Here is a 14,686-nt window from a genome sequence, read left to right as displayed (position 1 = left end):
TGTATAGGACTCCTCTGAAATTATCACACACTTCGGAATCCCTTTCTCCTCAAAACGTGGCGTAACTTACGGACTTTCGCCTTTCAGAAATAACTCCAGGAATTATATTTACACAGTTATCCCAGAGTTCGTTCAGGAATTCCTCCTTCGGACTTCTTCTATAAATTACTTCGTGGAGTGTCCCCAGGACATTCTTCAAAAGTTCTTCCATGATTTTGATTAGTTTTTCCAGTAGGTATTCTTTCAGTGAATTCTGAAAACAATCATATAGTTCATGAGTTCCTCCAGGTATTCCTCTACGTATTTCACCAGTAATTCCTCCTGAAATTCTTCCACGGATACCATTAGGATTTTTTCTCCGGATTCTTTTAGAAATTTATAAATATTTCAGAAACAATTTCTAGAAAAAGAAACATATATTCCTTTAGAAATTTCTAAGAACCTTTACAAAAGATATAATATGTCTCCAGACAGCCCCTCAGGGATTCCTTTAAAAATATGTTCATGGATTCCTCCGGATTTTTTTCCGAAGATCCTCCATGAATTTTGGTAAAAGATTTCTCTTGTAATTTTTCTAAATATTTTTTAATAAATCCTTGTAGAAATTCCATCAAGGGTTTCTGAGGGAGAGTTTCCAAAAATTTCTTAAGCAACTCTTTCTAGATTTTTTTCAGAAAATTCCTTGGGTCTCTTTTACATAATCTTCAGGAATTAGATATACAATTTATTCAAAAATTCGTCCAAGGATTCTCTCAGAAATTCCTCTATGGATTCCATTCAAAGCTTATAACATATACTAAAGGTTTCCTTCTGAAATATCACTTAAGACTCCTTCGGTAGTTCACGGATTCTTTCCATGATATTTATTTTTATTTTTAGAATTTTAAGCAATTCCTTCGAAAATTCTTCTAAGGATTCCCGTTTAAAATATCGTCAGAGATTACCGAAGAAATGCATAGAAAGTTTCTCTTTGGAATCCCTTCTGCGGTCCTTTAAGAAATATTTACAGGGATTCCTTTAGAGATTCGCCCGGGAGTTCTTTGAGATATTATTCCACAGATATTACCAGAAGTATTTTATGGAATCACATATATAACATGAAGGAGTTATTCATCGAGGGTTACCTGAAAGAATTTCTAAAGGAATGTTTAAAAATTTCCTGATGAGATTTAATTTTATTGAAACAACTCCAGAAACAATGGTTGGAGGAGCTGCTTGAAAAGTCCCTGGGGGGCTCCTGAGATTCACGACAAAAGTTCAGTCAATTGGACACAGTGGTTTAATTTCCTCAACAGAGGGGTGAGAAAAAAACTCCTGAGATGGCTTTGGAGGAATTTGTAGAAGAATTTTATGGGATTTTTTTTTGAAAATTTAAGGAAAAAATCCTGGAGAAGTTTCGGATAAATTCCCTGCAAGTATTCTTAAAGAATTTTTTGAGGAATTTATAAATTGAATCATGAAGAAGTTTCTGAAGCAATCCATAAAACAATTCATTGGGAATTCGTGGGGATATTGCAGACAAAGGCACTAAATTAATTCTTGAATAATTCCCCTAATGAATTGTTGAAGGATGACTTAGAACAAACCCTGGAAGAACTCTTGGAGATATCCTGGATTCTTGAAAAAAATTCTTGCTCAATGCTGCATGGTATTAGTGGAAAAACTCTCTGATACAATTTCCCTAGAAGAACTTTTGAAGTATTCTTAAAGGAATCGAAAAGGAAATACCCTGGGAACCTGGAGAATGCTGTGCAGTAATTCTAAGAAGAGATTTTCTTGAGATATTCCTGGAGAATCGTCGAGAAATAAATCCTGAAGTGATTTCTAAAGGAACTCCTTGTAGTAGTTGGCTTTCATACTTTTTAAACAGACTTCCAAACTTAGGGAGTTTCTCTTATTGTTGGTGTAATAGAGGATTACGGTTTACCCGGTCCAACTATTAGCAACAAAAGAAGTAAAACCCGTATGATTGATAAAAGTCAAGTGTTTTTTTCTTTATTCAAATCGGTGTATTTATATCGTTTTGTCCCACATATTACTTTGGGACGAACATGATACCTGGAGTGTCATGTTAACGAAGGCTCGCTTTTCGTGGGAACGCCGCTGTCAGCAGAACATGTCTGGACTGAGGCTGTCTAAGCCGGGCGCATATTGCATTCACAGTAAATACTTAAATTGCATTATCGTGCTTTCAGGTGCACCATACAATGATGGTCACACATAATTTTATGATTTTATGTTTAAAGAAGAAAGCTTACAAAAAAAGATGATAATCATAAGGACAATCACACCATTCCCCTACAGAAATGATTGAACTTGTGAAATTATTTTTTTTCCTTCTAAACCATAGGGGGATAATCTGCTCAACAGACACCCTAACAGAAGGTTAGGGTAGTGTAGGTCTGATAGGCCGTCTTCTACAACAAACGTAAAATCCAGGACTACTCTCTCCTCGTACCCACTAAACCATTCCTATGGTCGCCAAACCCTACACGGAGAAACTGAAAAACTCAAAATTAGGTACTTTTAAACTCAATTTTGAGTTCTTTTTCATCTCCCTTTTCATGCGCTCTTTCTATTGTTGTCAGAGAGTGAAGAGAGAAACAACCCAACTTTTGCAGTTCCGTGCGTCAAGCCAACACTGAGTTTCTAGCACAGTACTCAAATTTGAGTGAATACAACCTAGTCAAAATTTCGGTTGGGTGGAAAAAACTTAAAATTAGGTATTTTTTTCACATGGAAGCAAGCGGGAACAACCCAACAAAAACATGGATTCCATCAACTCAAAATTGGCTTGACGCACGCAACCCCGAAGTTGGGTGGAAAGAACTCACTTTTGGGTAGTTTCGTCTCTCCGTGTACGTCTCTCCGGAACCACTAAGAAGGTATTGCTTCAGAGAGGGGCTAGTGCACATCGCACCCACAAGGTTAGCTGCGTAGATTGTAGCAACGATCATCGATGACTCGCTTTGGAGAGTCCATCACGGTAGCATGCTGGCGCTTAGCCAGTTTCCCGAGTGGTCCTCGCCACTCCCTTTGTCCTCGGAGGGCGGGCAGGGTCAACCCCGCCCGCGCCCTACTGCTGAGCGGACATCAAGAACTGATGCCCACGTGCAACCCGATCTGACCTGCCCGTAAGGAAGGGTATCACTACCCTTCAGGCCCTATCAGATGCACCCGTAGGTTGCAGACAGCAGGATCTCACCTACCCCGACCCTTGCCGGGGACCCCTTTCCAACCGCGGGCTCGGATCCAACCCAGTAGACCGACGCCACGACAGCACCGCTACCGGGACTTCCTCTCCGCGGCCACTTAATCGTTGTAAGGGTCGATCTCGACCGCAGGGCACCGGTATGACCTACGAAGCCGACTCCGAATCCCTGGACCACCTCTTGTACTGCATCTGGACTAGCCACTCTCCGAGTCCACGCGCCACCTCCTCTGTAGTTCTCAGACGATGTCACCCATAGCCGTTGAAACGGCGTTCCAGCCAAACTCATCCCTACACATCCTCTGGACCAAGTTGTCCGGGTTTGTGTCCTCCCCGCATGTGGCAAGCATGCAGTCACGCATTGTGCAAAAACGCGGGCACACGAACAAAACGTGTTCCGCCGTTTCCTCTAAACCATTGCACGTTGGGCATTCGGGAGAATCCGCATGCCCGAAACGGTGTAGATACTGTCGGAAGCAACCATGACATGTAAGGACCTGTGTCAGGTGGAATGTAACTTCCCCATGGCGCCTATTCATCCAATTATCTACTCTCGGTATCAACCTATGGGTCCAGGTTCCTTTGGTGGAACTGTCCCACGCGCGCTGCCATTTGACCATAGAGGCCATCCCGGCAGTCTTGCGTATGCCTCTTGTGCCGCGCATTTCGAAGCACTCCATGTCCTCACTGATAAGAATGCTGATAGGCACTGTTGCGATATTGCCAATAAAACTGAAATTTCGCAAGCTGCTACTGCACAGCTTCAAAGCTGCAATTATATTTACGTTAAATTCAGGGTCAGTTGTTTACATTTGAGGATACTTACATTTCAGTGTTGGTCCTAAACTCTATAGCAAAAAGAACAGTTTTAGGCTATCTATTAGCGGTTGCTATCGGCGATAACTGTAAATTTAGATTACAGATCAAATAAGAGATGGCACATTGCATGGATTAAATTCTTACTTACTTATTGTCATTATAATAGTGTACAAATTCAACTTATTAAGAAAACAACTTCAAATAATCTACAAAATCTTCAAATTATAGCGTTATCGAATTCACATACTTTTTTACTTTTCTCAAATCTGCTTATCATCATCGTTTGACGTATTTGCCTGACAATCTTGTCCAACAGAAATGAGGGAGTGCCCGATCGCACTATTTATCATTGTCGACCCAGTGGTTCCCGCAACATCCCCCGACCCGTGTGATCCGGCACTACCTCGAACGTCTAATACTGCTATCTTAGCTGCCGGTCTCAAGAGGATTCCCTTGGTGGTTTGAATCTTTGCTTTCCGCACTTGTCCATCTGGAGCAACGAAAATCTCAACTATTTTTCCCTTCAACCATTCGTTTCTCGCTGAATTGCCATCTACCACAATCACCGTATCGTCCACTTGAATCGGCTTCACCCGCTCGAACCACTTGGACCGCCTTGTCAATACCGGTAGATATTCCCGTATCCATCGACGCCAAAATTCGTCAATCGTCCACTGAGCCAACGTCCAACTATCTCTGAGGGCGCAACTATACTGCAACGGCTGAACTGATGGTTGGATAACTCCCTGCGTACCATATAGAAGAAAATGGCTTGGTGTAAGCGCCTCCTGGTCGGATGATTCAAGTGCAATGTAGGTCAGGGGCCGTGAATTGACCACTGATTCGGCCTCCAGGACAATAGTTTCGAAGGTCTCCTCATTTGGATGGCGTTGACTCGATCCAATGGCCTGCATAGCAGTTTTAACCGATCGCACCATTCTTTCCCACAGTCCACCCATGTGTGGTGCTGCGGGTGGGTTAAATACCCATTTCGTCCGGGCGTTCGTGAATGTTCCTGCGCAACCTTCGTTGATCATCCGTATCTCCTTCCGAAGTTGTCTGTTCGCGCCAACAAAACAGGTACCGTTGTCGCTATACACCTCGAGAGGTGCTCCGCGTCGAGCCACGAATCGTCGAAAAGCCTTGATACACGAACTGGTCGATAAATTATGTACCACCTCCATATGGACTGCTCTTATGCTCAAACACGTGAATAAGGCAATCCAGCGCTTAACTTGCTTCCGTCCTACCGTGACTAACATAGGGCCAAAATAGTCGACCCCAATGTACGCAAAGGGCTTCACAAAAGCAGTTAGTCGTGCTCTTGGTAAAGGCGCCATTAGCGGAACTTGAGGAACAGCTTTCAAATTTTTACAGTACTGACATTCGGATACCACCTTTCTCACAATGCGACGTAGTGCTGGAATATAGTATCGCTGCCTCATGTCATTCACCACCGTTTCGTTATTGGCGTGCAGTAAACGGCGGTGATGGCTATCTGTGAGAAGACGTGTCACTTTGTGATTTTTCGGCAAAATGATGGGATATTTCGCTTCGTATGGAACAAAGGGAGCAGCTCCAATTCGGCTTCCCATCCGTATAACTCCGGCTTGGTCCAAGAATGGAGACAACTTATACAGCAAACTGGCTTTGTTCACAATTGGCTTGATTGTGCCGTCACTGCTTGTCTCCAGTAGACGATATTCCACCGCAAATGCTTCCTTCTGGACTTGCTTCAATAGAAGATTCTCTGCTTCCACGAATTCCTTAGAAGACAACCAGGCTTGCGATCGGTCTTCTGTTCTGAAGTTCTTCCACTTATTGACTGCCCTACAAACAAATCCAGCCGTCCGGAGTAGACGATGCCAACTTGAAAATCGGTTCACATCGATGACAGTATCGGACGATTCTTCTAGGTGATGAAGTAGATGACCCATCTGTTCTTCTGTAGTTTCCTTCGTCTTCGGCTGAACTGGCCATGCTGATTCAGTTTGACAAAGAAACTTCGGCCCGCTGAACCAAACACCTTCCTTGGTGAAATCCGGATTGCCTTTCCATTTTGTTGCATCATCGATCACGTTGAGTTTTGACGGTACGTATTTCCATTCGTTGGCCTTGGTTAGTGATAGAATTTCGCCTACCCGTAGAGCAACGTATTGATGGTAGCGAAAACTATCTGCATGGATCCAAGAGAGTACTGTGGATGAGTCCGACCAAAACATTCGCCGTCGTACCGGTAATGTTAGATTTTTGCACACATGGTCCATCAACCGGGCTCCAATCAATGCAGCCTGGAGCTCTAACCGTGGTATGGAAACTGGTTTCAGCGGGGCTACTTTAGTTTTGGCAATGATTAGGGAACACTGTACACCTGATTCGCCAATCGTCCGTAGATAAATAGCGCACGCATAAGCGTGTTGACTGGCATCAACGAACGCGTGCAATTCCGACGATCTATCTTGATCTGTACGGGTATGGCCAAGTATACATCGGGGAATTTGTATTTTGTTCAGGTGTTCCAGGCAGGATTGCCATGCAGCCCAGCTCTGTTGCAGGCATTCCGGAATAGGTTCGTCCCAATTAGTTCCTGCTCTCCATATGTGCTGCATAATTATTTTTCCATGTATGGTGTAATGGGCTATTAATCCCAAGGGGTCAAAAACGCTCATAATGATCCGGAGCACTTGTCGCTTTGTCGGGACCTGATATTGCGTTATATCGGTATTCGAGGGGCAGGCGAACGTGAAGGTGTCCAGCGCCGGCATTTAGTACTTAGCGCGGTGCCCCACGCCGGGCCGCCATACCTAAGTATGGACGTAGAAACACTAGCCAGAAGCTTGCGCATACTGGCGTACACCGCAGAGTTATTGGACATCATCCGGGACAGTGCCGCAATAGCTGTGGAGGCTCTTTTACATGCATAATCGACGTGGCTACCGAAGGTAAGCTTATCGTCGATCATCACGCCCAAGTGTTTGACGGAGCGCTTTGACAGGATAGTACACTCTCCTACACTGATCTCCGTCTGCTGTTCCGACTTCAGGTTGATAACAACCGTCACCTCTGTCTTGTGGTGAGCCAGCTCCAGTTTTCTGGACCGCATCCACGCCTCCACAACCTTGATCGAGTGGTTGGCAGTCAACTTTACCTCCTCGATAGTTTCACCGTAGACTTCGAGCGTAATGTCGTCGACAAATCCGACAATCACCACTCCCACTGGATACTCTAACCCTGATAAAAAAAGATCATAGAGATACAACAGTCAGTAATTATTTGATGTCTGAAAATAACTGTCCATTTTTCCCTTATGCGCAACAACGTTCTTTCAATTTTGAAGAAATTAGTGCAGTTGATGTCGTAAATGCCGTTTACGAAATTACATCTAATGCAGTTGGCTTAGATAACATATCTCCTAGATTTCTAAAGGTTATCCTACCGTTATGCATAGATCAGGTTACCTTTTTGTTTAACAACATTATAAGAACACATACATTTCCATCGTCATGGAAATACTCTAAAATAATTCCTATCAAGACAAAAGCAACCGGTAATTTAATCGAAAACTTTCGTCCTATAAGCATATTGAGTGTTCTCTCCAAAGCATTTGAACGCATTATCAAAATTCAAATGTGTAGCTATGTCTTCGAATATAAACTGTTAAATGACAACCAATCAGGATACAGACCAAAGCATGGAACTAAAACCGTGATGCTTAAGGTTCTGGACGATATAGGACTAATTCTGGATGGCGGTAGCCCTGTTGTTTTGATATTGTTAGATTTCTCAAAGGCGTTTGATACTGTGTCACATAATCGACTATGCAAAAAACTAGCATTCAAATTCGGGTTTTCGAATGACGCTGTCCAGCTTATCCACTCCTACCTAGTTGATCGTTATCAAGCCGTATATTGTAACGATGGTCTGTCTACCTTTCTACCAATAACCTCAGGAGTACCACAAGGCTCCGTCTTAGGTCCTATACTGTTTTCTCTGTATGTAAATGACCTTCCCAACATACTTAAATATTGCAGGATTCATTTATATGCTGATGATGTACAGCTTTATTTCAATTGTTCAGATTTGAATGTTGCAGATATTACCATGCGAGTAAACGAAGACTTGGATCGCATAGCTCAATGGTCAGCCACTAATCGGTTGTCTTTAAATGTCAATAAGTCGTATGCAATGTTCTTAACAGACCACGTTGGATCCGCTAGAAAACCTGATCTTCTATTGAATGGCACTAATTTGCTGCTTGTTAACTCAGCGTCCAGCTTAGGAGTAAAAATACAGGAAAATTTTGAATGGGACAAATTCCTAGCCGAGCAGTGTGGAAAAATATATGGTAAATTACGATCATTTCAACTTTGTGCTAATTTTTTGAACGTTGAAACTAAATTGAAACTATTCAAAGCATTAATACTTCCTCATTTTATTTCATGTGATTTCTTACTAACACAGGCTTCATCATTGTTTTTCAATAAATTGAAAGTTGCTTTGAATTCATGCATACGATTTGTGTTCAACCTGACTAGGTTTCAACATGTTTCGCATCTACAAGCAAAGTTAATTGGATGCCCGTTCGAAAATTTTGGGAAAATGAGATGTTGTTTGCTGATTTTTCAACTACTCAAATCTCGACAACCTGACTATTTATTCAGCAAATTGAGACCTTTACGGAATACTCGTTGTCAGAAATTTTCCATGCCACGTGTCATCGAACTGCAAAGTACGGATATTCTTTCTTCGTCAGAGGCGTTGCTACATGGAATTCACTACCTAATAATCTAACCCTACAAACTTCAGAAGCTGCGTTTAGGAGGGAATGTATCGAGTACTTTAAATGTAATTAATGGTTAAAAGCAAAACAGATAATGTTTGTACAATTCATTATTTGCAAATCGCACTTAACTATCTACCAGCAATGTATTTTCAATGTAACATATTAAAAGGCAATGGCCTTAAGTTGCGCAATAAATTGTAGTAAATAAATAAATAAATAAATGTATTGTTACAACACGCTGAAATGAATGGTAATATCCATGATTTCAATTGTTTAAAACGATAGAGGAACAACAGACCCTATGGTTTTCCACCATAGTATGTATTGTAAATGTCACTTTTACAATAGAAAATGGGGGTTGTTATGTATCTTTACCATAAAAAAATCCAAATTTTCTGGAGCAAATTCAAGTCAACTACCATTCAATTTATGGTGTTTTTATTATTGAAATCTCTAGTGCCATTCATTTTATTGTGCACATATTGTAGTTCCAATTAATAATTTTCAGCAGGAAAATACGTCCACAATATGATTTGTTGTTGAACAATCAACTTTATCATTATTCAATGGAAGTTTATGGCGATTTTATTGTATATTTTTATCAGGGAACCTCAACACCTCGACGTACATGACATTCCATAACACCGGACCCAGGATGGAACCTTGCGGGACTCCTGAGGTTATGTGAAAGCACTTCCGACCCACCTCTGTGTCGTAGACTAGAACACGATTCTGAAAGTAACTTCCGAGAATCTTGTGCAGGTACTCCGGTATCCCCAGACGCAAAAGCGCATCGGCAATAGCAGACCAGCTGGCGCTATTAAACGCATTCCTTACATCCAGAGTCACTACCGCGCCAAAGCGAATTCCCCTCCTCTTATGCTCGAGTGCTTTCTCGGCAGTTTTTGTAACCGACAAGATAGCGTCTACGGTGGACTTCCCCTTCCGGAAGCCGTACTGGTTACTCGAAAGACCATTTTAACCCTCGGTGAACCGCAACATTCTATTGAGGATGATCTTTTCGAGCACCTTCCCCGCCGTGTCAATCAAGCATATTGGTCTATATGCCGACGGGTCTCCGGGTGGTTTCCCCGCCTTTGGCAATAGTACCAGGCTCTGCCTCTTCCAAGCTTCTGGGAAAACTCCCTCGTCCAGGCATTTCTGCATAGCAGACCTGAACATCTTGGGAGCCTGGCTACTTTTAAGGCCAGGTTTGGAACTCCGTCCGGACCTGGGGCCTTACCTACGCTAAGGGACTTAGCTATTCCCACAAGTTCCACATCGGTGACCCTCTCCTCATCGCCAGCCCCAGTCCCCGGCTGTCCTACGAAAGGAGGCCAAGGATTAGGATCATGACGCGGAAAAAGTCCTCCAATGATCCCCTCCAACATCTCTGGAGATTGCTCTGTAGGAGCCACCACACCTCTCGTCTTGGCCATAACGATCCTGTAGGCGTCACCCCACGGGTTCGTATTGGCACTCTGACAGAGACCCTCAAAGCAGGCCTTTTTGCTTGCTCTTATCTCGGTCTTAAGCGCGGCTTTTGCAGCGGCGAACACCACCCGCCGTTCGTTTCGCTCTTCCTCTGATCGTGCTCGCTGCATCCGCCGCCTAGCCCGTAGGCAGGCGCGGCGCAGGTCCGCAATCGCGTCGGTCCACCAGTAAGCCGGTGGCCTCCCATTTCTAGGGTGGACTCGCCTAGGCATGGTCGCATCACACGCACGTGAGAGCACCGCTACCAGCTCGTCGCCGTCTAAACCGATTAGGTTTCGCTTACGGCGGAGCGCCTCCCTAAATACCCCTTCGTCGAAGTATGATGTCTTCCACCTGCGAGGGCTTGGTCTTGGCCTAGCCGCCTCTTCTTCTATCCGCTGTCTGCTGTTACTGTAGTCGATACTGTAGCGAACCGCCAGGTGGTCGCTGTGAGTGTAGCCATCATCTACTCCCCAGTTCAAACTATTTGTTAGGCCAGGACTACAAAAGGTCACGTCAATAATTGAATCCGCTCCGTTTCGACTAAAGGTACTCTTGGTACCGACATTAGCCAAGTCGACATCTAAGATGGCCAGTGTTTCTAGCAGGATCTGATCCCGCTGGTTCGTGAAACGGCTTCCCCATTCCACGGCCCAGGCATTAAAGTCGCCCGCTATTACCACCGGCCTTCGCCCTGTTAGCACGGTCGTTAAGCGGTCCAGCATTTGCGTGAACTGCTCGATCGGCCACCGCGGAGGCGCATAACAGCTACAGAAGAAGACCCCGTTTACTTTGGCGACCACGAAGCCCTCATAGGTAGTAGACACCAACTCCTGAACGGGGTATTTACCCGTCGTCCATATCGCCGCCATTTTTCTGGTCCCATCTGAGGCCCAGTTGCCGTTGCCGGCGGGTACTCGGTATGGGTCCGAAATGATGGCGATATCCGTCTCCCACCCAGAAACCGCCTGACAAAGCAGTTGCTGAGCCGCATCACAGTGGTTCAGGTTCAGCTGCGTTACCTGCACTGTGATTTGTTGTTCACTGCGGCTTTCTTAAAGGCCGGGCACCTTGGACCACCCATCGGATGTCTGTTTTTCGAGGTTTTCCCGGTACAGATCATGCAGATGGGCGGACTCGTGCAGCTTTGGGCCTTATGATTTTCAGCGCCGCATCGCCTACACAGTTTGCGCCTGTCGGGGCCTTTACAGTCCCACGACTTGTGTCCTGGTTCCAGACACCTGAAGCAAACATTTGGTGGCTCGTGGAATGTCAGGTGGCATACACACCAGCCCACCTTTATATTCCCTACTTTAACGGACTTTTTAACATCCGCCACAGGTAGCTGAACCAAAGCTATCTGTGTCCCTGCTGGCCCTCTCCGTAGTTTAACGGCTGCGGCGGCCACCTGCACATCGCACTGTTGCCGCAGTGCCGTGGCGAGCTCTTCCACTTCGGTGATCTCGTCAATGTCTTTGACCTTCAGAGTCGCCTCATGTGTCAGAGCCCTCACCTGCACACCCTCACAAAGGACCTCTTCTGCCAGGCTCTTGTAGGTGGCGCCCTTGTGTTCCTTCTGGCGCTTCAGCTCCAGGATCATCTGGCCCGTACGAGTACGTCTAATACTGCGTACGTCGGCTCCAAGACCCTCAACCTTGGCGTCGCTTCGCATCGTCTTCAAGACGTCCGAGTACTTAGACTGTTCCGTCTTGATGACGATAGCGTCGCCTTTCTCGCGCCTGGCACCTGCCCTCCTACGCCTTGGCTTGGCGTCCTGCACTTCTACCTGCGGATTCACCTTCTTCTTCCTCTTCCGCTCTACCTTTGTCTAAGAAGGGTCCTCTCCTTGGATCGCCCTGCTCTGTGGCTGCTGAGGGCCCACCAATGGTCGCAACCCCTTGTTCCCATCGTTCCGGGACGGGCCAGCCTTTTCAGGCCCACCCTTCCCAGCTTTCCGGGAACCCTGGCTGGGGTCCGACTCTCCGGCCATAATACCGACTTTAGGGGTTATTATACGCCTGGCCTTGCGGGCGCCGCCAGACAGCTCCTCACCTGACGGCTGCCTCGCCCGCTTCTGCGAATGCTTGTCACGTTTGTCACGAACATTCGCTTCCACACTCTTCGGACTACCCGCGAAGGAGAATGCCTCCGTTTGTGTAAACTTCGACGCCTTCTCCTTTGCGGATTCCGCCGCTGCAGCAGTCAGCAACGCGAGTACCGCCTGCTCCTGCTTGGCCTCATCGACAGACGCTCTAAGTCGAAGCAAGGCCGTTTTCAGGTTCTTGCTTATATTCGACTTAGTTGTCGCAAAGTCGATGATTTTGCCAAGCTGGTGCTCAGCAACCTCTAATGCGGGCCGTCCTTTTCCTACTTCTTGGCTGATGGCCCTCAGCAACCACGCTCCGTCCATGACCTCCGCCGGTTGGCTTGCCGTAGAGTGGACAGGAGCTCCCACGCTTGAGCTACGTGAGCGGCTTCCAGCACCTGACTGCTCACTTCTCCTTGTCGGAGACCTCATCAACCCGCTTCTTGCGAAGGGGTTGATCGCACCACTTCTTCCACCTATGTTGGTATTTTTAGAATTTTTGCTCATAATGTATTCCTACGTGCCACAAAAGTTCAGCTTATTGGACGCAGTGGCTTAAATTCCCCAACAGGGGAGGAAAAAAAATTCCTACGAGTTGCACGAGAAAGAACGTCCACCACGCCAGAGCTCTGCATTAACGCGGTAAGGGACAGCTTACTGTGAGGGGGGGGTGCCCAGGTACCCCACAGGCTCCGTTAAAGATCGAGCATCTTTTTCACCCCCTCGATCACTCATTCCTCGGCACGGGTCGCTTGACCCCTTGAATTGGGGTTAGTAGTCCTATTCTTAGCCGGCAACTACGCGGCTGACTCGCAAGCGGGGGGGGGGGGTTGCGTCAGGCCCCAGGACATCCGTCCCTGCTGCCCTGAATGTTGTGAAATTATTTAAAGACACTCCAAATGCCTAACCTGTATATAAAAGATTACAATTTCATTTTTTTACAATATTTTGTTTTCAAATGCTGTTATACAACTAAACACTTATTTTAGGTAACTAACCGAATTTCTCACGTCTCAACTTATAGTTGAACTCCATCTCTTTTTACACTTATTTTTTTCGTTTCTAATTTTTTTAAAAGATTAGGCTCGGATTTGTTAGTTTTACTTAACTTAGCTTATCTTTAACAGACATGATTTTTAAAATTTTGTTTAGCGCACTTGTTTGCACAATATCCTTCCTCCTGATAGACAAAATTTGGTTACAAATTATGTGGATTTTAATAATGTATTACTCTATTTTTATGAACGGTTTGAGACTCTCCTGACGCGTAATTTTTAATTATGATATTTGGATGATTGATAGTGGTAACTATAAATGGACCTGAATAAAGAGGATCTAATTTTCTGCAATTCTCAATTTTTAGTCAAACTTTATCATGTACCGTCAAACGGGGTTACTTGCAACAGCGGTGTAACTTGCAACACGATGACATACACTAAATGTGAAGCATTTTCTAATAATAATGAAAACTAGTATGCCCTACTTTTTCGGTTATAGAGATTATGTGTATAAAGGTTGATTTAGTATTAAAATTAGCTTTGTTTCTTTGTTTATGGTTTAACTACACTGTTAAAACGGATTGCTCATTTTATGCCATAAAAACAAGTATGAAAATCGTGCTTGACCTCTCCCTTATGGTAAGTGCGATAAGTCTGATGACCTTGCTTGCAGTTAGGGTACCTAATAGTAAGCTTAGCTAAACGATAAAAGTTTGATAAACTTATCGACTAAGTAATGCAAAAAATCATTATTATATTCGACAACCACTGTGGGGTAACTTGCAACAGTTGAATTTGACGAAACCTTCTATTATTTATCTTCATTTCACGATATTATTGACAGAAATAACCGAAATGGATCATTTATTGATTACGTAACGCGGTTATTTTCAAATGACAATTCATTTTTAACATTTTTTTGCACGTGACCTTCAAACATTGTTAGGAAATACCACATTTTAAAGTTTCATTCATGTTTCATCATGTTAAAAGTTCAATTTTTGTTTATGAACGCTGTAAAGCAATCATCAACATCAATTCTGAATGGATGGAGTAAATTATTTCAGTTCAATACCCAAATTAGCGAGTTTGACAATTACAAAGTAGAATAGGTGTGTTTCAATCATGTTAATTCAGCTGAAATTGCCAAACACCACTTCAAACTGAAAACTACTTGAAGATGACTCACTCTACCTATTCAAGAAATGACAATAATAATTGTTGACATTTTGTAATGAGTGCTAAGTCACGAGAATCGTATATATTTTGTGTTTGAGGGACGTGAGACCTGTTGCTCAACGATATACTCTCGCTTG

General features: G+C 44.3%; 1 protein-coding gene across 1 annotated transcript in view; it reads right to left on the bottom strand.

Annotated features, from left to right (window-relative positions):
* LOC134289907 (uncharacterized) overlaps positions 1-14,686 on the bottom strand; it is a 36,939-nt gene that overhangs the window by 11,026 nt on the left and 11,227 nt on the right. Inside the window, exon 2 of the mRNA XM_062856629.1 lies at positions 4,434-6,167. Within this exon, the coding sequence (XP_062712613.1) occupies positions 4,434-6,167 (1,734 nt within the window). The remainder of the gene's footprint in view (positions 1-4,433; positions 6,168-14,686) is intronic.

This window comes from Aedes albopictus, chromosome 1 (assembly GCF_035046485.1).
Source record: "Aedes albopictus strain Foshan chromosome 1, AalbF5, whole genome shotgun sequence".
Classification (NCBI taxonomy): domain Eukaryota; kingdom Metazoa; phylum Arthropoda; class Insecta; order Diptera; family Culicidae; genus Aedes; species Aedes albopictus.
This window is presented reverse-complemented; position numbering and strand designations above follow the sequence as displayed.